The sequence below is a fragment of the Equus przewalskii genome, chromosome X (genome assembly GCF_037783145.1).
Source record: "Equus przewalskii isolate Varuska chromosome X, EquPr2, whole genome shotgun sequence".
Taxonomy (NCBI): domain Eukaryota; kingdom Metazoa; phylum Chordata; class Mammalia; order Perissodactyla; family Equidae; genus Equus; species Equus przewalskii.
This window is the reverse complement of record NC_091863.1, coordinates 96,266,596-96,293,488: the sequence shown is the minus strand read 5'-3', so window position 1 is coordinate 96,293,488 and position 26,893 is coordinate 96,266,596. Positions and strand designations below refer to the sequence as shown.

Below are 26,893 nucleotides of genomic sequence, written 5' to 3'. Positions count from 1 at the left end.
TCCCCTCTTACCCCTCTTTTCACTGTACTCCACCCCCACCAAGCACACTCATGGGGGTCAGAGAAAAATATACTCGGCTGCTTTGAAGACTGATGTTAAAATGATTCTCAGCTTAAATCCCAGAGAGCGCAGTCATGGCTTATGTGCGGAGTTTCTTTTTTTCCCCACATTGCTTTAAATAAAAATCTTGGAGCCAGCAGCCATGTAATGATGGATTATTTTAAGTAACAACTGGAGGAGGGGGCAGAATAAATTAGAAACACAGACCCTTCCTCCTCGGTTTGGCAGGATTTGGGATTTGAAACCGTGGGTTCCTCTGCTGCCTGCACAGAGGAAAGAGGCCACATGCTCCGGAGAGTGAGAAATCATGGTATCCTCTTCTTCAGTGTCTTCTCGTTAGAGGCAGCCGTCTGCTGAATTAGGCAGCCTGCTCTCGTCTGGCCCTGGAGTTGGGTCATCCGTTCCGTTCCCTTAAAGGTGACGGGGGAAAAGATTTGCAGGCCCTCTCAGGGACAGGACTCAAGGCTCCGGTTTCTCCTGCCAGGGCCCTCTCTGACCCCTGATGAAGGCCCTGGGGTAACAGGAGCAGAACTCTGCTTTCACGGCCTTGATGAGGTGTGAGGTAGTGTTGGGTTTCCTTTCACAGCGAGGCCCCCAGCTCTGAACACTGGCGCTGAGGCAGGAACTGGGTTTTTTCAGATCCCCTTTAAACAAGACCAGATGGAGGCAGAGGCAAACTCTGGCTCCCCAGAGGACAGTTGGGCATTCATCCAGAGGCCTGTGAGTAAACCTTTTTTCTTTTTTTTAACAGAGTGGAGATAACAATGGCCAGAACACTGAGAAAACTCTGTTTAAAGAGCCTGGCTTGAAGGGAATCTGTCTGGATTTTGTGGGAAAGTTGATCCACCCTGAGCAGGGTCGCCCCTGGCCTGAGGTGGAGGTATTTTACCTAGACTCTGGCTTATTGGGTTAGGCCACCCTGGGGATCTTGAGCAGAGCTAGGCAGCTGGCCAGGCGGAGGCTTAGGCCAGAGTCAGAAGAGAGGGAAGTGGGAGAGAGAACACAGAGGAAGGACACAAGCCCCTCCATGGCATCACTGCCTCAGTTGCCTTCCACGGGCCAGAGCCCCCTTGGTGAGCTCAAAGGCTTCTGGCTCATGTTCCGTGACTCTTCTCCCTCCAGCTGGCATCAAGCCACAAGCCTGATACCCCGGAATTCTAGCAGCATAAAGAAATATATCTGCCACTTGAGTCAGCATTTCCATTTGAGAGTGGCAGTCTGCTTGACAGGGCCTTGGATCCTAGCACCCCTGTCTGCCACTAAATCACTCTGTGACTCGGGACAAGTCACTTCCTCTCTTTGAGTCTCTGTTTCCCCTTTCGTAAAACGAGCGGGTTGGATTAAATGATCTTTAAGGGCGTTTCCAGCTCTAACGTACAGTTCTTCTGTTTCCTTATTCTCCAGCCTGATTTCTTTTAGGTCCGTGCCTGCTTCTGCTCCCGAATGAGGTGGCAGACTTTAACTCCACCCCTTCCCTGCTTTGACTTCTTGAGCTGGGTGGGGAGAGAGTTGTAGAGAAGGCAAGTCTGTGCTTTTAGCTCAGCAGGGGCTCTGTAAGTAGAAGAGAAACAACCCTTCAGATAGCGTCTGCTCCTGTAGGTGTATGCAGCTATTGTCTCCCTATAAAGGTACATGACAGCTGAATTTTTGTCTATTGAATCCCATTTTAAATGCACGAGGAGAGCTGGCTATTTAACGGAATCCTGCTGTGAATCCTTTTATAGAATGAAAAGCCACTCTGGAATTGATCTGGTGTATTAAAATCCGGAGTTTCATCCATTGGATTTGCCGAAAATGGGCCTTCTCCCTGTGCGGTGGCGATGGTCACTGCTGTGCTTCCCTGGGGTCCCTAATCTGCTCCCCCACCGAGGGCATTTCTGGGGCCCCTGAGGTGTGCTGCCAGCTTTTGCAGGCTTTCTTTCTCCTTGGAAAGGCCCCCAAGTTTCTCCCTCCCAGTTCAGGGCTCTGCCGCTGCTGTCAGTGTCTTCTTAGCCTGGCTTAATCAGCTCGAGGGAAAGCCTGACATTTGATGTGTTCGGCACATTGGAGGGTTTTATTTTTTAACCTCTGGGAATTTATCATCGCTTTTGTGGTCCTTAAGGCTGATAATACAGTGGCATCCACTCCCTTGACAACGCTGGAGGCAGCCGATAGGGCCGTCAGCCTCCTGATTGTTCCATCAAGACTCTGCTGCATATTTCAGGATATGTGATTTGAGTTCTGGTTCACATGAATCTTTATAATAATAAGTTACACTGTATAATAATAAGTTATGTATATATAATAATAATAATGTTATAATAAGGAGAATAATAGGGTTTTATTGTATTATTGGTAAAATAAATGTTTCATGTACAACAAAACTGCCTGAAAGCTGAATACTTAACCAAATTTTCTGATTATGTATGTAAAGCACCTTTTTGATTGTGGTTGAAGATTTTGCTAAAATATCTGAGGCCACTTTCCTGCCTAGGAGAGTACCATCCTAGAATCTTTTAAAACCATAACATTTTTATTCTGATTATAAAAGTGAAATATGCCTATTGTAGAAAATTCGGAAAATACAGAAAAGAAACAATACCTCCAGCCCCTCCAGCCAGAAGTCACCATTGTCTCCATTTTGGTGTATATTCTTGCAAACTTTTAAAAATGCGTATCTACTTTTTTCCCATGATTGGGATGATCCTGTATACACAGGGTTTTGTTTTGTTTAGTCTTTTGCCCAACAGTATTTGGTGATCATTTTCCTATGCCATGAAATATTCTTAGAAAATATTTTTCGCAGCTGCTTAATATCTATCATGCATCATGGAACTATTAATTGATTTTGATCATCCTGGAGATTTGCAGGGTCTATCAGAGATCAGTATCCAGGGCTGAGGATGGAGATGGAGAGAGGGAAGGAGAAAAGGAAAGAGAGATCAGCCCCACCAGTAAGTGACCCATGAGGCCACTGGAGAGACTCGTATTTCAGCGTTTCTGTCCTTTCTAGCCTCTATGTACAAAGGCCAGAGGAGAAAGTTTAGGGAAAGCCCAGTCATCGGCAGTGGGTTCCAGACATTTTGCTTTGGTCGCGTCCTTCAGAATGACAGCTAACTTAGCCACCTCAGTTTTAAACGGAGACAGGAAATTCTCCATTGACACAATGCACCCTCAGTTCCCGGAGGCCTCAAATACTGCTTGCTTACTATACCACAAAGGTTGGAAGAGGGGCGGGGGTGGGTAGCGGGGCACAGGGTTTGCCTACTTGGGTGCTTATGGGACTCTTTGTTTTCAGAATAACAGCAGTGGGAGAAAGATGCACAGCTGGAATGGCCATAACTGCGTTCTTCATAACATGAACCTTTGAATATTCAATTAAAAACCAAAATTGGTGTGTCCTCAGGGGAGGAGGCGGAAGAGAAAGAGAGTGGTGTTTCGGCCTGTGATATGAAATGTGGTGTAACGTATTTCAAAACCGCAGGTGACTGCAGATGAGGAGAAAACAGGAAATGTAATTGGGGAGGAGAGTGGGGGCTCTCCCAATTCTCAGGAGCACTGTTTGGTTTTGCCTTCCTTTTAGCTCCTCTCAGACTCTCTGCATCCTAATTACCTCTGCTGCAAAGCTGACTGAGCACTCTCTTTTCTTGTATTAAAATGTTTTTAAATTACACAGGTAATGTGTGAATACATTCATGTTGTAAAAGAATCAAACAATACAGAAGCATACTGCCTACCCCCCTGAGTAAGCCCCTATTTCCATTCCTCTCCCCTGAGGTGGCCACAGCTCTTGGTTTGGTGGATGTCTCTTCAGTCCCCTTTCTATGCACTCACATGAATTGATGTGCAAATACACATACAGAGGGCTTTTTTGCATATATGGGCTCATACTGTACTTACTGTCCTACAACTTCTTTTTTCTACATTATGATATGTCTTGGAGGTATTCACTTCAGTACATTTAGACCTACCACATTCTTCTGAATGGCTGCAGAATATTCCAGAATATTCATGTTCCATAATTTTGTCAATATTTTCCTATTCTCAGACATATAGGTTTTTTCCTAGTTTTTCAGTATTATAAACAATGCTGTAATGAATTTCCTTGTCCATGGATCCTCGTGCAAACGTGTGAGTTTCTGGAGAACAGATTGCGAGAGGAGGTTGCAGGGTTACGGGAGGTGGGCCATTTAACGTTTTGGGGACTGTGGCCTTTCTAGCATCTCAGTTCAAGCCTTGAATATGGCACCACCTGCTATTCAAGAGGATAACTTGAGTTTTTAGTGTGAAACGGCTGGGCAAAGTTGCCACTTCCGTCTCTTCTTGTGCACATTGTAATCCAGGGAACGTTCAATTATCTGCAATCAAAGTAATCAGGACCTCAATTAATCAGGCCACCTTAAGGATAAAGAGGAAAGAGATAAGATATCAGAGGTTTAGTGAGGGAGGGGGGAAGAAAATTCCAGAGATTGTCCTGGGGTCAGTGTACATTCAGTCCAATGTCCTATACTTTCTACCTCTACATATTTAGTCCCGAATAATGAGGACTGATATTCACAATAAGGACCTTGACATCTTATAAAATACATCAAAGCAAGAGTGAATGGTGCTTGCTAGACAGGATTTCCTAAGGCAGGAACTATATATACAAATGCATTTTTGAAGCTTTCTCAACTACAAGCCTTAAGACAAAAAGTTTGCTGCTTAAATCTTGGTTAGCGAGAAAAGCACATTAACCAGATCCCATGTCCTCTGTCGCCAAACCTTCCAGTTAATTTAGGCGTATTGGACACTGGGTGAAAATATACAGAAGAAATAAGGATTCTAGAAGTCATCCGCGACCTTCACCAAATCCCGATCAATGACTATTTCTCTGTAATTCTTCTTAACTTCAACCTTGGCCTCTGGCGATAGAAAACCATTGGGCCATCTCTTATTTTTGTGATCGTTTCTCCCTCTTGGAAGAATCCTCTTTGTCTTCCCATCCCTTACTTGTGGGCATTTCCTATATTCAATCTAGCTCTTTTCTCCGTGTACTTTCTCTTGGAGAACACATCCAGCTTCATACTCCTCACTCCTAAATTTATATCCCAGTCCTGAATTCTCCTTGAGCCTACAATCCCATATTGCTAAGTACTTATTGGATTTCTTATCCTGGATATCTCACCATAAAATCAAAACTAGCTTATTCAGAAGAGAAAGACAAACACCTATTATGGGCAAAGACATGAAAAGGAAGCTTACATATATGTATGAATATACACAGTACACATATATAGTTGAGCAATAAAAAATGTTCATTGGGGTCAGCCTGGTGGCATAGTGGTTAAGTTTGCATGTTCTGCTTTGGTGGCCCAGGGTTCGTGGGTTCGGATCACAGGCGTGGACCTATACACTGCTCATCAAGCCATGCTGTGGCAGGCATCCCACACATAAAATAGAGGAAGATGGGCACAGATGTTAGCTCAGGGCCAGTCTTCCTCAGCAAAAAGAGGAGGATTGGTGGCAGATGTTAGCTCAGGGCTAATCTTCCTCAAAAAAGAAAAAGTTCACCTTTACCAATAAAATGCAGATTTAGTAACACGATGCTATTTTTCAAAGATTCAATTCACAATGGTTAAAAAGCCTCAGAAACTCAGTGGTGCTCTGAGAATGGGTAAACAGACACTATCGCATATTGGTGGTGGAAACAGACATTTGTACTACTCTCTGTTGAGTGATTTCTCAATGTATATCAAAGTCTTTCGAATGTGTGTGCCTTTGGACCTGGTGGGCTTCAATTCTAAGAACTTAACTTAAGGAAATAATCAAAACACACACAAACCTGCAAGAATAAGAATTAATTGTTTGAAAACTTGGAAACATGCTAAATGTCTAGCAGTGGAAGATTGATTAAGAAAACATGGTAAATTCCTACAATGGAATGCTATGAGGCCAATAAAAATAATGTTTTAGAAGTATACTTAATTACTTAAGAAAATATCCTTATTATATTAAACATCAGGTTATAGAGCCAGGTTATGAAAAGGAATATACAGGATTATCCCTATTTTGTTATTAAAAAAAGGTATACAGACTGGAGGGAAATACGTAAATATTAACAGTGATTATCTCTAATATTTTTTATTTTCTCCTTTATAATTTTCCATATTTTCTAAAATTCCTACAGTGAACATTGATTACTTTTGTAAAATAAAAAGCCTGATAAATGTAATTTCTTTTAGTAATAGCTATTTAAAACCAGACCCCTCGACTTGCCAACTAAACAAGTTCCCTTTCCTGGCTTCCCTCTTTCTGTCCCTGGTGCCATCAGTCCAAGTCCCCAGGCTTAGACCTTGCAGCCTTAGACCTTTGATTGCTCCCCCACTCCCTCCGCCCAGTCACTCATTGAGTCTCGTCCCTTCTTTAGGAAGGCTCTCCAATTTGTTCCTCTCTCCTGAGTCCCAAGGCCGATCAGTTCACTTCAACCAGCATTTATTGTCACAGTACCTGGATGTCACTCTGCCAGTTCAACATTGTTGGAGTCATCTCCTAATATGTCTTCCTGCCCCTACTCTCTCCTCCAATCAAGTAAGCACCCTGCTTGTCTCATGGCCCTCCTTGCTGAAAACACTCAAAATCCCCTCAAAACCCATTGCCTAGGCAATAAAGCCCATACTCTTTCTTCTGCTATTTAGGGCTCTTTACAGCACTGTGCTAGGTGGGAGATAACAGTGTGCATATGGGAAATACTTGGTAAGCCTTTGACAATGAAGTAAATCTTCAAGAATAAAGTGTGGCCTTCTCCCCACTGCCCTCCACTGTCTTCAGTTTGAAAATTTCCCTTCTTCTCCTCTTGGCACTTGGACCAGAGGCTTTGGAGCACTTCAAGTTTCATGGTGCTGAATTTGGAGACAGGAAGAGGCAGCCACGGGTGATAAAATATGGCTCAGGAAACCTCAACTCTGTGTCCCTCCCAATTTCCGACGCCTGATACGTAGGAGGCTCCACTGAGAAAGCATATTGACTCTTAAATCTCCCCTGCAGTGTTGAGGACCAAGAATGAACAGTCGGACACATAATCTTTCTTTATTTGCTTTAATAAAAAGAAGGAGAAAGAGGGAAGGGGAAGCAGAAAGGAGTGACTATAGAACAAGCCCTGAGCGATGTGGGCCGCTCATGAAACCAAGCTGTCTTCAGATGTCCCTCTGGGGCTCAGAATACGCCCCCCCCAGACTGAAGGATAGCATATGGTTGTGTGTCAAGAATACTCCACTGGGAGTGTGTGGGGTGAGATGTGTGAGGGTAATGAACTTGCCAGATGGCAGTCACTGGCACTAGCCTAGCCCTGTCACTCCCTCTTGGAGGATCTGATGACACCAATGGGAGTGGGATCCCCAAGCTGGGTGAAGCAGCTATCTGGGAACCAGTTCTGACAATGTCAGCTGCTGAGAGGCTCCCCCACCAACCCAGCCCGTCCCTCTCAGTGTGAAAGTATACCCTTATTATGGACCTAGTTGAAAAGTAGATCCAGTCCAGCCTAAGAGCTGCCTGCCAGTACAGCCTGGGATTCCAGCGCAGGCCTCCTGACATGCCCTTCCTGGATTGCTCTCGGCACCCTTCTGGTTACAGAAATCTTGGTGTAGCTCCATCCAACAGAAACTCAGGCTCCTTACATAGCCCACCCCTCTTGTCTAGCTCGGCTGTCTCCAGCTTCCCTTCTCCTCCCTTCTCCCCTCCCCTGTGGCCATTGGCAGTTAGCACATTTCTTGAGTACATGCAAGTCCCCTTGGGTTTCCCCCTTGGCTCCTTGGAAGCCCGCCTCAGTTTGAGGTTCTCCCTATTTTGTAAAACCATTAAGAATAAGAAGCTTTGGAACTTGCACCCGAAGGAAGAGTCCTCTGCTTTCCAGAGCTGTGAATGGCTTGGCTGACCCTGAGGGAGACAAGGGAACCAGAGGAAGCGTGGAGGCAGCTCTCTAGCTGGAAGGAGCCACAAGTGTTCCATGGTGTCACGTGCTATTTTGGGGGTCTGCGTGGAAGGGTAACCTCACAGTGCAATAAGAACAGCGGCTGCTGTTTGTGGCGTGCTTACCACATGCTAGGCACTGTGCTCAGTGCTTGAGCGGCATTATCCAGTCTAATCCTCACACCGGTACTATGAGGTAGTAAGCAGCTTCCGATTTTACAGATGGGGACATTTTGAGAAGTTTAATAAATTGTCCGAGGTCAGAAGGTAGAGGAGGTGGGGCCCTCAGACCTGCTTGATTTCAAGGCCTATTCTCTTAACCTCTGTGCTGTGCCACCTTTGTAGGTCCCCACAATGTCCTAGAGAGAGGAGTAATTGCTTTTCAAAGTTCCTGAACACTTATGCATGCACCAGGCATTGTGCTAAGCTCCTTACATGTGTTATTTCTTTTGAGTCTTCCAAGCACCTCTAAGATGGGTAATATTATCTCATATGATAGACGTGGAAGGAAACTGAGTCTCTGAGAGGTTACCCAGTGTGTAAGTGATTGAGTCAAGAGTTAACTCAAGTCTGTGAACCTCTGGGACCAGCGTTCTCATGCCCTGACCCCACCCTCCCACCCCTTGTAAGTCCTCTCTGTAGTTTGCTCTGTCTGGAACTATGACGACATTTATTATGGAGCCCCGAGAATGCCTGTACCCAAGAACCCATGATTTCTAAGCTGACGGCCATTTTCGATTTGGAGCAGGGAGTAGCTAAGGGAAGAAATGACACTGGGCCTGGGCGGGGGTTACTTCCCAGCATGGAGAGCATTTGGATGGAGAAGTGAGACTCGGATTGCTTTTAAGCACATTTCATTTTCTCCCCTCCCTCTCCTTCCAAATTAGGGTGAAGGTTGCCGAACTGTCCCCCTGGCTGGACATGTGGGGTTTGACAGCTTGCCCGACCAGCTGGTGAATAAGTCAGTCAGCCAGGGCTTCTGCTTCAACATCCTGTGCGTGGGTGAGTATTTCCATAGCAGGAAATTCTATTAAAGAATATGGATCCTTAATGACTGGATGTGGCTTTGCAGGTAATTAGGTTAAATAGTGTGTCATTCTGATCTATTTGCAGGTGTACCCCCCCTTCTTTTATCCCTCTGCTTGTTTTTCTAAGCAGCTGGCTGTGATTACATTTTTCCCTGGCCAGTCCAGAATATGAGGCCATACCTTGGGGGAACTGAGCTGTGTGACACCCAGCGGAAATTTTGTAAGGGAGCTGGCTGGCTCAGCTACTGCCGTCAAGCTCATTTTGGCTGCAGAAAATAGGAGCCAGGACAGAATTTGGAGGGAGGTGATGGCTGCGGAAAGATGCCTGCCCACCAGCTGTGGGCAGTGGATTGGGTCTGTCTGTTTCCTCTGCAGCCCTGCTGTGCTTGGTACAGTTTGAACTCAAGCGCAGGGCCCACACAGCTGTGTGCAAAGTTCTTTTATTCCTCTTAAGTATATCTCTGCCTGGACCTTTAGTCTCATCTAAGCCACATTTTAGTCACCTCTAATATGCTAATCACAGCAGAGTTCAATAATGTTTGTGAATGAATGAATGAGTTAGCCCCACAGGAACCACTCTTTATACTTCTTAAACACTTCCCTGTATTAGCAGTTTGGATCCTTACCAGGACTCTGTGAAGTGAGCAGAGCGAATAGCATCCGTAGCCTCATGGAACAGATGGAGACCCAGAGACGTGGGAGGATAAGGAACTTACCTGAGGCAACACGGAATACAAGGCAGAGCCACGACGGGGACCTGGGTCTGGCTGACCCGTTGTCCCTCCCACTACTTCTCTAACTGCTGCCAGCAACATCTCTTGAGAACACAAAAGCACTCTGGAAACTGTCACGCACCAAGCGAATATGAGGAAAGACAGTTCCTTGACGTTCTTTAAGAATCTCTCCTTAGACCCTAAGGAAAAATCCCGAATTTGCAAACGTGATCATAGTATCTAATTTTCACTCTGCAGTAAGGCATACCTGCGTATTTTCAGTGATCCACGTCCAAAATTTAATGATTGTATAAATACTGTTATTATGACTTTATTAAGTCAGTTTTCACGCTGGCTAGAACACTCAAGCACTTGCTAATCGCCTTTTCTTATTTTTATATAGAGTGTGTGGGGAATCATTCATGTTGAGGATCTGAACAACCGAATTGGATATTTTTCTCTTTAATGTGGCCTAAAGTTTTGTTTTCTAAGTAAGGTCATTCATTTTCTTGGATTCTTTACTTTTTCTTCTCCTCCATCCCCAGCACTCTTTTTTTTTTTTCTGAAGAGGATTAGCCCTGAGCTAATATCTATTGCCAGTCTTCCTCTTTTTTTTTTTTGGCTTGAGGAAGATTAGCCCTGAGCTAACATCTGTGCCAATCTTCCTCCTCTCTATATGTGAGTGGCTGCCACAGCATGGCTGACAAGTGGTGTAGCTCTGTGCTCAGGATCCAAACCTGTGAACCTGGGCCACCAAAGTGGAGTGCACCGAACTTAACCACTATGCCACGGGGCTGGCCCCCCCCCAACACTCTTTTCTAGATCACTTTCTGTAGGAGAAAAACTGCACACTCAAGTACGAGTAGAAAATAACAAAGCCACTTCTAAATATGGACTACAGGCAGTCAACTAGGCTCACTCACTAGCTAAATGACTCGCTCTCGCACACCAACTTTGGAACCTACGAAATGAAAATATATGCTTCACAGAATTATACATCATAGGCCTTAGAGTCCAGATCTAGGCTGTTAATTCTTCAAATGCCAAAAGTCTACTCATGGTTGTGATGAGGTGCTATTAGGAGAGTGATACAAAATAAATAGAAGTCATGGTGAGTGACATCAAGATCAAATGCTATCACATCCAATACTAGCACTGCCAAATCTCTCCAATCTTTGGCTGATGGCCAACTTATTTCACATAAGATTTGATTACCGAAACATTTCCGCAGAAACACATTGGATTCCCTTGGCATTCTTCCCACGACTCCGTATGACCTGTACTGGAGTTGAGGAGATGAGAAGTGAAATGACAGACCCACCCTAAGCAACCTTTCAACTAATTGAGTGGGCTAGTAAAGCTTTAGGAGGGAGGCCATGTAAATCAGAATGGCTGTCTGAGGGCAGAAGTGTAGGGAAATTGGACGCACAGACCACAGGCTTCCCTAGAGCCCAGAGGAAGATGAAGCCAAGCTCAAGGCAAAATAGGTGGGAGAAATAGTAACCCCCTATCTTTGAATTCCAACCCAGGCACTGCACAGCTACAACTGCTTCAAGTGTGCCCCTGCTGGGATGAATAATAGCTCAATTGCCCGGGGCAGACCACTCAAGAGGGGAGGGATAGAAAGAGAGAAGGCCCTTTCACCCCCAAGGAGTCACTGGCTCTCTTTCTTTCCCCACTTGTCAAGTTTCAGGAAATGGCTGCCCTAATATCTCCCCTCTTAGCCCTGTAGGTGCAACCGTTGGATGCACCAGCCTGGACCAGGTTAATTACATTCCCCATCCCTGATCCAAAAAAGCCTACAACTCGCATCCCGCTCTCTGGCTGTGCTCACACAGAGAACACACAATTTGGGCCAAGGTCATGAGTGATTTAGGGTTGCTCTGAGGCTGCAATCTCAGCCCAGCCATGGGGCTGGGTCCTGTTGCTGACTTAGCGGTGGGTCCATAGCTTGTCTGCTGAAGGTGATTTTTTCTCTCACAGGACTTTCAGTGACCACACTTTCATGCCTACCGCCTGTGCATAACTGTCAGGTTTGCTCCCTCAATGACTGTTACATAACAATCCTGTTTGTGCATAGAATATGTTCTTTTCTGATAGGGCGTTTTAAGTGTAAAGTTATGGTAGCACTTGCTTCGACTATTAACAGAGACCTAGGATATTTTTATCACACTATTGTTTGTCTTGGTGCTGGGCTGCTGATCATAGTCCCGAGCCCAGCAGAGTGAACGCTCTACCTGCATTTGTGCATGTGTGCTTGTATGCATGTGTGTGTGTGGGGATTGGGAGAGAGAATTTTTACGAATCCAGAGTTCACCTTGTGTGTAAGGGTACCAAGAAATGGCACCTACAATGATTATTTTTAGAGGGTTAGGCACACGGGTGTGAGCATATTATGACTCCTCTCCAACAGATTCTCTAGGGTTGACAATAATTACTGAGTGGGGCGAGGTTCCCCTCCGCCCATAAAAAGCATCTACTAGTCCCTTAGCTTTGGGAATCGCTAGGATCTCATGATCCTAGATGCAGCACAGGAGACCTCAGAGGAACCACCAGAGCCAACAGTACAAATGTTCTGCTGGGAAAGAGCCCCACAGAGACTCAGCTCTCTGAATGTGCCAGCAACAGAAATGCCTGTGAAGAGCACAAAGGGTCATAATGATAATATTTACTTTGAAGCTGCTCAGGATTCCTGGGCTCTGGGCTCTGTTGAACTTGGAAAAAAATATACAAGAGACGCTGGATTGAGGCTCACTAAGGGAGAAGGGGAAGGGCAGCTAGCATTCGATCAAGGTCAGGGCTCAGTTGTCTCGTCCCCCCATCTCCGGGAAAGGCAGCTGTCCACCTGTCTAAGACACGCTGCCAGCAGTGGTGTGCTGGTCAGTGTCTCACAATCCTCTCTCAGGAGAAAACTCGCCATGCAGCAAACTAGCATTTGCCGATCTCCGTGGTGTCGTTACTTCCACCATAGCTGGTTTTAAGCTGCCAGCATGACGTCACCGCACATGGGCTTGAGAAGAGCTGCAGGAAGCAGGGCGAGCTGGCTCCAGCACACCACTGTTGGCCAGGCCTCTACAACATCAGGAAGGAGAAGAGGGCAAGGTCACAGAGCCAGACAGGACCCGTCCCTGTCCATAGGCTCCCTTGGCCAACTGGAGTTCCTGGAGAGTTTCCGTTTGGACACCTCCCTGTTGAACTGAGAGATGTTTCTCTTGGTTTATTCCAACATTTGGAGCCGCAAGAGACTTTAGCTCCATGCGATTGTGAGCTCCATGTGGCTATCTTGTTCATTGCTGTATCCCGGCCCCTAAAAGCCTGCCTGGCTCCTATTAGAGGCTTTGTAAATAGTTGTTGAATGACCGAATGAACCAACAGATCACACTTAATGGGATGCACCAGAGCATATTGGTGACAAGCATGGGCTCTAGCATCAGACTGCCTGGATTCAAATGCTGGCTCTGCCACTCACTACTTTGTGACCCTGGACCAGATACTTTGTCCACACTTTGTAGATGATGAAGGTAAGGTGCAGAGAGGCTGAGGAGCTGGGGCACATTCACACAGCTAGGAAGTGCTTTGGTTAACCCATCTGTAAATTAAGGACAAATAGTAGTTTCTCCCTCACAGGCTTATTGTGGGGAATAAATAAGGAAATATATGTGAAGTATTTACAGTGATGCCTGGCACATCGTAAGTGCTCCAGGAGCGATAGTTATTCTTATTACTCTAACCTGCTCACTTTGTGGAAAAGGAGACTGCGGCTCAGAGAGGGCAAAGAGCATGGCTCAGGTCACACAGTCATTTAGTGATAACCTGACTGAGACTTTGCATTTCATCACTTGCAAGAACTTAATTGCACAAGGTGCCAGAGGATGCTAATGTTAACAGCAAATGAGGAAAAGGACTAAGCTTTTCTTTCTTACAGTTGTGTTTATCTCAGAGTGGAGAGGTCAACACTGGACTATCCCAGGGAGTGTAGTTTGAAAAAGCATAATTCATGTTACATGTCTTAAAATGAAATTATTTTTTTAAAACTCTGATGTTTCCAGGGGCCAGCCCCGTGGCGGAGTGGTTAAGTTCATGCGCCCCGCTTCGGCCACCCAGGGTTTCGCTGGTTCGGATCCTGGGCCTGGACGTGGCACCGCTCGTCAGGCCATGCTGAGGTGGCGTCCCACATGCCACAACTAGAAGGGCCCGCAACTAAAAATAGACAACTGTGTACTGGGGGGCTTTGGGGAGAAAAAGGAAAAATAAAATCTTAAAAAAAAAAAAAAAAACCTCTGGTGTTTCCAGAATACTATCTACATTAAGCAAAGTGAGATGAAACCTTCTCGGCTGGTGGAGATGACTTTCAAAGGGTTAAGAAACCCCGCTGTCCACTATGAGGAGTGAAGAGAAGAGGGAAATTGACCCCTCGGGACTCCTCAGCTTTCCTAATTGCCAAGTCCCCACCTTCCTGCAGGGGTGTGGAATCTGCTGACCTGATTCGAGTTAGGCCACATGTGCTGCCCCCTCCCTCACCCCACCACCAACTCAATACTGGGCCCAAGGCAGCGTGAGAGGAGACAGCATCCTAGGTTCAGGCTGGGTCTGTGCCAGCCGTTGAGAGAGGTCACCCTCCGTCCCCCAGGCTCCACATTGATGGAAAACTGGAACGGGAGCCCTCGATAGCCACGGGAGGAGCCTGCTGGATTTTCTGCCCTCTTCTCGTGCTGCATTTATCACGATTCCCTAGACACCCACGGGTTCTTTCCTTCCAGACATTCATCATCGGGCATCTAATTTCCACAGCCCGTTTGTGCTGGCAGGCATCCGCGTGGTCATTTTTTCTGCTGCCTGGCCGTGCCCTGCCCTGATGCCTGGCCTCCATTTCTCCAGCTGTGCAAACAGGGCGGGGCCCCTCTCTCATAGTACGGCTCCTGAGGCCTCTGTGTGACCCTCGTGTTGGGCCCTCAGAGGAGCACAGAAAGATGCCCCATCCCCTGCTCTCTGAGAATTCTTAGGCTCAGGGAGGCAAGGAGCTAGCTCTGGGTGCCGCAGAGACAGCCCACCACTTTCTAGGAGCCACGGGGCATTGGGCAAGGAGCTCACAGAACAGAAGAGGGGGTGGTGGTGGGAATGTACTCGGAAAACTCCTTAGGCACATACAAAGGCAGGCCAAAATGTAGCCCGAACCTCAGCACCCAGAGGGAAGGTGAGTTAGGGTGAGGGGGCCACCCTTGTGCTCCCGCCTCAGCGGTGCTGGCCCCGTTTGCAGTCGAGCTGCCCTCCCACCGTGGGCGAGGGGAGGGTGATACATTCCCTCGCTTGGCCAAGTCTGCCACCTCCCACGGCAAAGGCCCTACCTCACCAAATTTTTCTTGGGACCCAAATACTTCCTGTTCCTTTAGGGAGGAAAATGGGGGCCTCTTCTGGGAGAATCTTTGCTGCTAATAGGTATAGCAGACCCTGGCTGGAAACATGATCTGTGTGAGGAGCCACTTCTCTGCGCCCTGGCAATCAACCATGTTAATCAGACCTGGCTATGAAATTGGGCAGGGGGTGGGGGGTGGGGGCGGGGAGTAGCCAGGCTGAGTTGAATGTTTTCCTTGTTCTCTCTCTCTCAGCAATCTCTCCATGCGCAGAAAGCTCTCATCATAGACAGATATTTTAAAAATCACCTTCTGCATCCATAGCTCATTATTCGGGATAAAAAAGGCATGGAAGATGCAAAGCCAGACACATCCAGAGGCTGGAGGGGAGACAGACTGTAGTAATGTGTTCTGCAGCTCTAACCTTAGCCCTGGATGCCTTGCCCGATGTGTGCTGTCGGTCACAAAGCGGGGTTTGCCAGGCCAGGATTTGCCCAGTGCCAACCCACTGCTGACTGGGAAGACATGTCAATGCTCACATCTCAAGGGTTGGGAGAGGGGAAGAGGGATGATGATAGCAGAACAGCAGGGTAGCCTCGGTCTTCAAAGGGCAGTCCAGGGTACTTAGCTTCTGAATCTTCTATTCCTGGTATTTCTGAATCACTTGGGGTGGGGGTGGGGACGAAATACAGTCTGGATCCATGGAGATTATAAGCGTCTGTAGTGCTCAGCCCAGTTTGTGGCCTCATATCAGATTCTTGCTTGACTCCCATGCCACCAATTTCCCTCCCAAGTCTCATTCCCTGAAGACTCCTTGGCTCCTGGCAGTGGCTTGACATCCCTTGGGTCTCCCAGGAATAATCTCAAAAATCTTTACCAGTCCCTCACAGCCCTTCCTCCACTGTCTCCCCGGGGTGAAGGTCAATTTTCAAAATTCCAGTGGTTTAATTTATTAGTATCCTGTAGCCTGTTAGCTAAACAAACAAATGACCGGTTTGTTTGAAATTTAAGGGGAAGAGTAATTGGTGGCCTGCTAAATTCCCTCCTCATTAGCTAAAAATGGTCGCCCCACTGGGATGCGCATCCTGGCGTCTGCAGAGCTCTGTCTGGGCCTGGCAGGGAGTGAGGTGGGGATCAGAGGAGAGGATATTTATTTGACAGGGGGCCTGCTGTCCCTTTCTTTTAAAATTTAAAATAGCCCATTAATTTTTATTACAAAAGCTATGCATGTTCCTCGCAGAAAACTTGGAAAATACAGAAAAGCATAAAGAAATGAAAACCACACATAACCCCACCGCCCAGAGACAACCAGAGATGCTGTGTTTCCTACCAGTCTTCTTCTAGGCATAACGCTGCCTCTCCGTCAGTGCCTGTAACGTAGTTTCTTTTCCTGACTATAAAAGCAATGCATACTCACTTTTCAAGTAACACAAAAAATATGAAGAATAAAAGGAAAATTGCCCCAATTCTACTATTCTGAGATGACTACTGCTAATACACGGGTGCAGTTCCTTTCGGTCTTTCTCACTTGACTGAGATGAAACAGTCCGGAGAGTTCTATACGCTCCTCACTTAGTGTCTTATCGTGTACGTTTTCCCATGTCAATAAATATGCACCTGAACTATGATGTGTGACAGCTGCATGGTGATTGTACGAATGGACCATAATTTATCTTTTTGCTTTTCAGGAGAGACAGGTTTGGGCAAGTCTACCCTCATGGACACCCTGTTCAACACCAAGTTTGAAGGGGAGCCGGCCACTCACACACAGCCGGGTGTCCAGCTCCGGTCCAATACCTATGACCTCCAAGAGAGCAACGTGGGGCTAAAGCTCACAATTGTTAGCACGGTGGGCTTTGGGGACCAGATCAACAAGGAGGACAGGTAAGGAAGGCAGCAGGGTAGAAAGGCTGGTGGGAGGCCACAGGGAGGGGCCCACCACGAGGGTCCTGCCTGGACCTCTTCTCAGAATGGTGTGGGCAGGCAGCAGATACCTCACAAGCCCCGCCTCCACCCAGGGCCCCTATCTACAGCAACTGTCCTACTCCACATGCTTTGCCAAAAGAAGGCTGTCTTCCTGATATACAAGGGTGAGGTCTCCTTTCCACTGAGCTCCTGCCTTGTGCCAGGTACGCCTGTGCTCTGACAATCTACAAAGGAATGACTTTATCTCTGCCCTTGTGAAGACCGGTTTTAAGCAAATCAGTTCCATCAAGTGTGATATGCTCTGTAAAGGACAGGGTACAAAGAGGTAAAGGACAAGTTACAATGAGAATACGAAGGAGAGAACAGTCAGTTCCATGTGGGGAGGTCAGGGAGGCCTTCACAGAAGAGGTGTCCCCTGACCTGGCCCCTGCAGGATGAACTATTTTGCCAGACAGACAAGGGAAGGAAGGGAAGGGCGTTCCAGGCAGGAGAACCGCTGTGCAAAGGCAAAGAGATGTGGATGATTATGGTATGTTCTGGGGAACTGCAGCGTGCTCTCTCTGGCTAGTTCAGAGGCAGAGTTACTGTGAAGCTAACGAAGCTTAAGCTTCAGGGCTCTCACTTGCACAGGCCCCTTCCAAGGCCCTGTAACTAATTTTTAGTCATCATATTGAATTACCTATCTTGGAGGGCCTTCAAGTCACACACGCCTAAGGCCCCACAATACCTGGGTGTGCCCCTAGGCTAGTGCTTGGCATGAGTTAGGGGAAAAGTAGGGGAGATGAAGCTGAAGAGGTAAGCAGGAGCCAGATCGTGGAGGGATCGATAGAATGCGCAGATGTGGAGCCATTGAAAGGTTTTAAGAAGTAGACTGATGTCCGATTGGCCTTTGACGAAGATACTTTGAGATAGTATGGAGGTAGACTGGAGAATGGGAAGACCAATTAGGAGACTATTGGACCAGTTAGATCAAGGCCAGAGGTAAATCAGGTGTGGAGCTAGGGAAGAGGAGATAGATTTGATAAACATCGAGTAGGTAGAATCAACAGGACTTGGTAGAGACTTGGTGTGGGGATGTGAAGACAAAAGAATAATCTAGAATGAGGCCCAGATTTCTGGCTTTGGAGAGTGGACAGATGGTGGTGGCATTCAGTAAGAGAGGTAATGTAATAGAACCAACTTTTAGAGGAATCGCCTCTGTTTTGGACATGTTGAGTTTGAGCTGTCTGTGAACCATTGAGAGACATGATGACCCTCAGTGGTAGGCAGCTGAATATACAGGGTTAGAGGTCAGGAGAGGTCTGGGCTGGAAATATAGATTTGGGTTATCAAGGTATAGGCGATATGTTCCAACCGTGGACATATGTAAGATTACCCGGGGATGGGAGTCGAGCGAGATGAACAAGGGGCTAAAGACAAAAACCTTGGGATGTGAAGTCGGCAGATGGAGGAAAGACATCCTGAAAAGAGACTGAGCAGGACTAAGCAGAGAGGTAGGAGGAGAGACCATGGGGGTTAGAGAATGTTGTGTGAGTGGAGAGCAGGGTGAGGCTCAGAGATGAGGATGTGATGGGGGCTGGGGCCAGGGAGGGGGTGGGGTCAGGCAGCATCTTCATTTAACTAGAAGTCACATGTTTGTCACACATGCCTGCTTGTCTCAGAAAAGGCCATTCATCATTTTGAGCGGTGTCTGCTCATCCTTTGAGGACTCTCCTACTTCTTAAATCAACTTCCAAATTCTCCTATTTCTCCCTTAAAGTTACTACAGCCATTCTCATTTCCCTATAATGAATAAATATATTGAACCTCTTAATAATGGAACTGGATTCTGCTTTCCATTTGGAATTCTAGATGAAGGACAACTCTGCTTTTTATTCGCTTGCTTATTGTGCTAATCTTGTTTGGTTGAGAATAATTAGACCCTGGGACAGGGGATGTTGGTCACAATATGAGTGCTTCATATCAGCTGCAGATTGCCTGAGATCTCCTCAATTAAATTCCTCCCGAGTCTCAGTAGCGTACATTCAACATATCTACCATTGGAAAATGCCTTGGTAATGGTGGTTTGGGAGGACTGAACTGATATGGCCCCTTAGAGGCTAATCTCCTTCCACTACATTTTTAATGTCTTTGTTGTTTTTCCTGATTATAAATATGATACATACTCATACAAAATCAAATAATACCAACTCAAATAAGCAGAAGTGAAAAGCCTCCCAGAAATTGGGTTGGAGAGCAGGGGTGGAGTAAGCTCTAGGGATCTGTAATAAAAAGCAGTGTTTTCTCCATACTGACAGGGCCATTTGGGCCTAGATATGTAGTGCAGCTGCCTTGAAATACCATCAGAATGCCCTGCTTTACCCAGGGTGCGTGGGTAAACGGGGAAGAGCAATGACTAAGGCTGTACCCTGGGAAAATCACCATTTAAAAGATGCTGGAGCAAGAAGAACCCAAGAAGGAGACTGAGAAGGACAGGCTAGAAAGGGCCGTGCTTGGGAACGTAGGCTTTGGCCTCAGACAGACCTGGGTTCAAATCCCATCTTGTCTACTTATTAGCCCAGGGATCTTGGACAAGTGTTTTGTGGTGGTCTTAGCCTATCGACAACCAATGTTGTGGCTGAACCAGCCCTTGTGGTTCTTATTGTAATTGCAAGATGCCCTCAGCAATAACCATCAGGAAACTCTGGGGAACAAAAGGTTTATTATTCACAGGTCCTGGAAAGCACATGGCCCGCCTGGGGCCACACAGCAAGGTCATGAGTAGAGAAAAAGAGAGAGCACATGGGCCTGGGGTTCTGCTTTTATTGGGGTTGAGTGTGGTGGCCTAGGGTTTCGCAGGCTCACTCTTTATTGATGAATTTAAAACATAAGAGCTGGAATTCAGAGTGTGGAAGGGAAAAAATCAGGGCCCAAATGGTCAGCTATGGAGATCAATCAAGATTTCTGAAACAAAGGAGCCTGAGGGGAGAATGTGGCCTGGCTCTTTGTCTTTGTGTGGCTGGTAATGGGTTTATTTGAGTTAGCCAGCTTTGAAGTGGGTGCCTCCATAACCAAAGCTTAAATCCGGCACTTGCATTATGAAAAAGAAAAACCAAGTGCCAGGGCTTACACTACAGCAAGATACTTGAATTCTCTATGCTTCAGTTTTCTTACCTATAAAGTGGGGATGATGATAATACTAATATCTACCTTGGAGGATTGTGGTGGGGCATACTTGACATATGTGCGCTATGAAATGCTTCAACAGTGCCTGGCACAGAGTAACTAAGGAACAGAAGATATTGTTATGATCATGACTTTTATTGTTAGAAGAAATTCAAGGGAGTGTTGTCTCATGTAGCATATGGGAGGAAATGATAAATGGTGTCCAGGAAGATAAGAACTGAAAAATATCCATTGGGCTTGGCAACATGAAAGTCATTAATAATGCACTTAGGAATAATAATTCCAGGGAAATTGTGGGTGGAAGCTGGACTGCCATGAGGGAATCGGAGGTAAGTAAAGGCATCAGAATAGCAAAAAGAGCAATAGAACAGAAAAGTGAGCTCAAGATAAAATTCATATTTATATGGGAATTTAGCATTTGTAAGTCGGTGAGGGAAAGAATGAACTATTCAAGAAAATGTGCTGGGAAAATAGGCCATCCATTAGGAAAAAATAAAATGAGACCCTCCCACACGAACATCATTCACAAAAATAGATTCCAGTTGGATTAAAAACAAATTCTAAAAATATAAAGAGAAAATATATGAGAATATTTTTATAACTTGGGGGGCAGAGAAGCCTTTTGTAGTCATGACACAAAATCCAAAAGTCATAGAAGAAAACACAGATTTAAATTCATTAAAATAAAAAAAAGCTTTGTATATTGAAAGATACCATAAACAAAAGTAAAAACAAACTACAGATGGGGGGAAAATATTTGTAACCTGTATAACAGACAAAGGATTTCTCTAAAATGTAAAAAGAGCTCCTACAATTGAATGAGAAATAGACAGGTAATTGACAGAAGGGGAAATAGGAATGGCCAAGCAATATATGAAATGATGCGCATTCAACTTCACCAGTGATTAGGGAAATGCAAAATGAAACAATGAAATATATTTTCATCCATCAGATTTGTAAAAATAAAAGATGAAAATATAACATCCACTAAGACCAGGTAATTTCATTCATGTCGCTGGGAGTGTAAATTGCTAAGAGATTTTTTAGAGGGCGAATTTGGTGGTATCTATTAAAATTGAAAATGTGGATACCTTAGGATCCGGTGGTTCCACTTTTAGGTATACCGCCTAGAGAAACAATTGCATATGTTCATGAAAAGCATACGGAAGGGATGTTCATTGCAACTTTGGTTATGGAATAAAAAAAATTTTTAAACAGCCTAAATTTCTACCAACAGAGCAACTAAATGAGCTGTAGTACAGCCATACAATGGAATTGCATTTGACAGTGTAAGAGAACGAGGCAGAGCTGTATGGGTTCACAAGGACATGTTGTTAAGTGAGAAAAAGAAGCTGTGGAGTGATCCACAGATCATGATGCCATCTCTGTAAATCTGCCCCTTCCCAATAAAACAATAAACATTTCTCCCCCTCTCTCGTTATTTGTATAAATGCACAGAAAAGGTCTGCAGCGAAAATCAGCAAACTGAAAATTCTAGTTCTTTCTGAGGAGGGGAGAATAAGTACATCTATTACTGGCATAATTAAAACTAAATTTTAAAAGAATGATGTTTTTAAAAAGGAAGCAGATAAAGTGGGTGTAGACTACTGACTTAAGAAGCTTTTCTGAGCTGGGAAAAAGAGAGAAAGCAGTGTCCAGAGGGAGGCAAGGAGGTCATGGGTGACGTTTTTGAAGAAGGGGGAGATGATGGGGGCTTGAACAGGAATAGAAGCTTCGAGGATAGAGAGGAGGGGGCAGATGTCCGAGAAACAAAATCCACAAGTGATAGTAACCAGATTGACGTGGGGGATCTAGTCAAGTTTATAAATACTAAACGTCTGCTGTGTGCCAGGTACAGCATGAAGTGCCAGGGATACTAAGAAATAAGGCACGGTCTTTAGTTAAGGAGCTTGCAGTTTAGTGGAGGGGACAAATCCGTTTACAAATTCTAGGTAGTGCGGTAAGTACAATAACAGAGGCATGTGGAGGGGGACTGTGGGAAAAGGAAGGGTAGCAATCAGTCGAGCCTAGTGGTGGGAATGTAGGGTGGAGGTTATTGAAAGGGGAGAGGAGGTGATCAGGGACAGCTGTGCTAAGGCTTGAAGTCTTGTAGGACGAGTAAAAGTTAGCCAGCTGGCATATAGCGGGTATTCAGTACACATTTGTTGAATGAATGAATGAATGAATGACATATACATTGATGGGAAAAATAAAATAAAGAAAATACCTCTAAGTTCTCATTCAAAACCAAAAGTATCCATTGCATGTGTTAACTACGATGCTTGTGAGGGTAGAAAAGAGTCTACAGTGTGTTGAGGAGTGAATGAGAAGTAAAAAATAAGTAGATAAATGAGTTGATTATTCTTTCAACAAAATCTCCATCCAGCCATTAAATATTTATTGAGCACCTATTACATGCCAGGCCCTGTGGTAGGTGCCGAAGACAAACTTGATTGCTAAGGGAAGAAAAGACATAGGGTAGTAGTTGGGGAGAAATGTGTGGTTGAGGAAGATTGGGTTGAGGAAAGCTCTCTTTTTTGAGACGAGGGAAGACTTACACATGCTTGCAGGTTAAGGGGAAGGAGTCTGCAGGAGGTGAGGAGCTGATAGAAGAAAGAGATTCTCAAAGAGCCTGAAAGGAATGAGATCAAGTGCCCAAGGGGCGATGGGCCTTGAACAGGATGAGGGACCCTTCATCCTCAGAGACTAGAGGGAAACAGAAGGGTTGATTCATTTTTTTTTTTTTTTAAGATTTTATTTTTTCCTTTTTCTCCCTAAAGCCCCCAGGTACATAGTTGTGTATTCTTCGTTGTGGGTTCTTCTAGTTGCGGCATGTGGGACGCTGCCTCAGCGTGGTCTGATGAGCAGTGCCATGTCCGCGCCCAGGATTCGAACCAACGAAACACTGGGCCGCCTGCTGCGGAGTGCGCAAACTTAACCACTCGGCCACGGGGCCAGCCCCGGGTTGATTCATTTTTAGAGGAGAGGGAGTGAGGCGGGAAGTTGGCGTGGTTGTGTTCAACTACAGTGTCTGTGGCCAGTCCTTGTCTTGAGAACCCTGACTAATATATCAGGGAATAGATATTTTATTATCTGTTATAACTCTGTGGTTTCCTTGTCTCTAAATAGAAAGATAGAAAAGTCTTTGTAGGATGAAAAAATATATGGTTCATAAGTCCATGCCAGCAATATAAGAAAAAAATATTACTAATTAGTTTATTAATTGACTGATTAATAATTACAAGCTTAATGTGTGCTTGTGGGTTTCCAGCAAGAGAGCCTCTGATGGCTGTGTTTGCACAGAGGACTGGCACATGGGAGACGAAGGAGACTAGGATGACCTCCAGGGGTCCAGGAAGTGTGATAGGAAGACGGTGATAACTAAGGTGGTGAGAGTGAGTGAGACCGCTCAGGGATAATGCACCTGTAATGTGTAGGATGACAACAGAAGATGGTCCAGGATGGAACCTCAGAGCCCAGCCAAGAATTTAAGGTAAGGCAAGTGAGAAGGAAGAGTTATAGAGGTAGGAGATATTGGTGGCAGTGAAGCCAAAGGACAGTGTTTCAAGAAGGGACTGGTCAGCATGATCAAGAGAGATGACAATTGAAAAGTGTTTACTGAGACGTAAAATAATTATTTTTCTTTATTATGGCTGTTTAGGAAACCCAAAGTAATCAACTGGAAAACAATTTTAATGAATAATCCTTTGGGGGCTGGCCCTGTTGCCGAGTGGTTAAGTTCACCCACTCTGCTTCGGCGGCCCAGCGAGTCGCTGGTTCGGATCCTGGGTGCGGACATGGCACTGCTCATCAGGCCATGCTGAGGCGGCTCCCACATGCCACAACCAGAGGCACTCTCAACTAGAATATACAACTCTGTACTGGGGGGCTTTGGGGGGAAGAATAAGAAGATTGGCAACATGTTAGCTCAGGTGCCAGTCTTTAAGGAAAAAAAATATTTCGGTAAAGTGGCCAGTTTCAAAATAAACATGCAGAGAGCCATAGACTTCTTATCAACCAACAAGAACCAATTAGAAAACGGTATGGAACAGAGGACGCTATTCACAGTAAAAACCCCTTTATACCTTGCCCGCAAGACCCTACGTGATCTGTCCCCTGCTACCTCACTTGCTTCATCTCTTATTCTTGTTTTTATTGAGGTGAAATTCACGTAACATAAAATTAACTATTTTAAAGTGAACAATTCGGTGGCATTGAATACATTCACAATGTTGTGTGAACACCCCCTCTGTCTAGTTCCAAAACACTCTTATCACCCCAGAAGGAAACACATTAAACAGTAACTTCCAATTCCCCACTCCCTTCCGCCCCTGGTAACCACTATTCTGTATTCTTTCTCTATGACTTGACTATTCTAGGTACCTCATATAAGTGGGATCATACAATATTTATCCTTTCGTGTTTGGCTTCACTTATGGTGTTTTCAAAGTTCATCCACGTGGCAGCAAGTATCCAACTTTTCTTCCTTTTAATGACTGAGTAATATTCCACCTTTTGTTTATCCAGTCTCCAGTTGTCGGACATTTGGGTTGTTTCCAAATTTGGCAATTGTGGCTAGTTTATTGTTCTTCCTTCATTCACCAATTCCAAGCTCCCTTGCCTTCCTCCTAGTGCTCAAACTTGTCAAGCTCATTTCTGCCTCAGGACCATTACACTTGTTATTCCTCTGTCTGGAATTCTCTTCCCCCCGATTCTCCATGACTCTCATTCTTATCCTTGCAGCTCAAATGTCACATCCTCCGAGAAGCCTTCCCTCCCTGATCACTGTATTTAAAGTAGCTGAACTCTCAGTCACTTTTTATCCCATTATCCTATTTGATTGTCTTCATAGTATGTATCACTATCTGAAATGAATAGGAGGTAGTGTGTAGACCAGGGGTTGTATGCGCCTTTGGCTTCCTTAGCAATCTAGTGAGGCCTATGGGCTCATTCTCAGAATAAAATTTTTAAATGCCTAAAATACACCAATTATACTAAAAATACAGTTACAGAAATATTTTAAAATTGCTATTTAGCAATCCATGTCCTTCTCTATTAATTCCTAAAATAGTAATATTTATATGCAGGTCTAATAACTATCAAAATTTAGAAGTTGTGACAAGTAAATGATATTTTGAGATATTTGCAACAACTGTAATAGGAAATTACAAAAATATTGGTGATTTCTGTTGGTTGTGAAAGCACAGGTACTGCTAAAATTCCTGTAGATTGTTACCTATGTTCGTACCTGAAGAAACTGCTAAACCTCAGTTCAAGCTTAGTGAAAAAGATGTGGCTTTTTTCTATCCAAGTTCATGCGTCCTATGAGTTCTATCCATAGACCCCCTGGAGGTCCGTGGACCCCAGGTTAGGAACTCCTGCTCTGAAAAGTAAAAGATAAACAGTAGTGATGAGGAACGGGAGAGTATGCTGGAGCTGGGTTTTGTAGGAGATTTAAGAGATCATAGCAAGCCAGGGAATAATGAGCTAAGAAGAAAGTTGTCCTCCCTACCCCTCCATGGAACTCGGGTGTGAGAGATGTAGAAATTCCCAGTTGAGAAGGATATGAGGGAGAGTCAGATATCACTTAGAGGAAGGAGGCATTTTGTGAGAAGGTTGACTATAGGAGCAAGGGCTTTTGCTTATCGTGGACTGGAATCCAGCGAATGCAACAGAGTGTGGTGGAGGAGATGGCCACCGCGGGAAGATGAGCCATTGGGAGTGGGGGTGAAACTCTTACTGTATTCCAGATACCGTACTGGATACTGAGGACACAAAGATGAATAAGACAAAGATGACTCACCCATTTAGGATTAGTCTACATGAAATCCTGTTGGTTGATTGGCTGGTTTGGCTGGTCTGATCCATGCACCTCTTCAGAGACCCTAAGAGCCAGAGGCGGCAGCAGAAAGATAGGCCCAGGGTATCACTAGAGATTCAGGGGGGAACAAAAAGCTAAAAATGTCCTCTTCTCTTTCCTCCTTTGATTTCTTTTGCAGAACGAAAAATAAAGTAAAAAAGGTTGGGGCCGGCCTGGTGGTGTAGTAGTTCAGTTTGCACACTCTGCTTCAGTGGCCCAGGGTTTAAGGGTTTTGATCCCAGGTACGGACCTACATACCTCTCATTAAGCCATGCTGTGGCGGCATCCCACATACAAAAATAGAGGAAGATTGGCACAGATGTTAGCTCAGGAACAATCTTCCTCAAGCAAAAAGAGGAAGATTGGCCACAGATGTTAGCTCAGGGCCAATCTTCCTCACCAAGAAAAAAAAAGTTAAGTAATGGAGAAAAAAAATGAAGCAGTGCCTTGATTAGATAATTCAAATGAGCCAATCATCCAAAAATTAATTAGATTAACCTAAGAGATGCATCCTCCTCCCTCACTCCTAATTCTTCAGGAACCTTCTAAGGATCTCTGCAACCAAGAGATTATTTAATGCTATTACCCTTCAGAACAATATTTGGCTCAGAGGGATCAAAGAAAGAAAGAAAGGACCGTATTTTTGGATTTTTCTCTGGGGTTGCAGAGATACCCTGCACCTGGATCTCTCCTCTGTATGTAGGTCTCAGAATATAGGATTCTGTGATTCATTTTTTAAAAGCTATTTTCCCTTCTCTACTAGGGGGATCTTTCAAAAAGGCCTAAGTTGGGGGCTGCTGCAGGTGGGAGGCAGTGGCTGGGCCCTGCTCCTCTTTTGATCATCTTCCCTTCTGGCAGTGGTAT

General features: G+C 45.2%; 1 protein-coding gene across 30 annotated transcripts in view; it reads left to right on the top strand.

Moving 5' to 3' along the window:
* The window catches only part of SEPTIN6 (septin 6), a 62,857-nt gene that overhangs the window by 5,277 nt on the left and 30,687 nt on the right, over positions 1–26,893 (top strand). For 21 of the 30 annotated variants that reach the window (XM_070605828.1, XM_070605821.1, XM_070605820.1 and 18 more), the window contains 2 exons: positions 8,874–8,988; positions 16,767–16,962. In XM_070605828.1, the coding sequence (XP_070461929.1) occupies positions 8,874–8,988; positions 16,767–16,962 (311 nt within the window). Of the gene's footprint in view, positions 1–640; positions 781–6,453; positions 6,610–8,873; positions 8,989–16,766; positions 16,963–26,893 lie in introns of those variants that run through there. The other 9 variants (XM_070605816.1, XM_070605818.1, XM_070605814.1 and 6 more) reach the window with 5 other exon arrangements.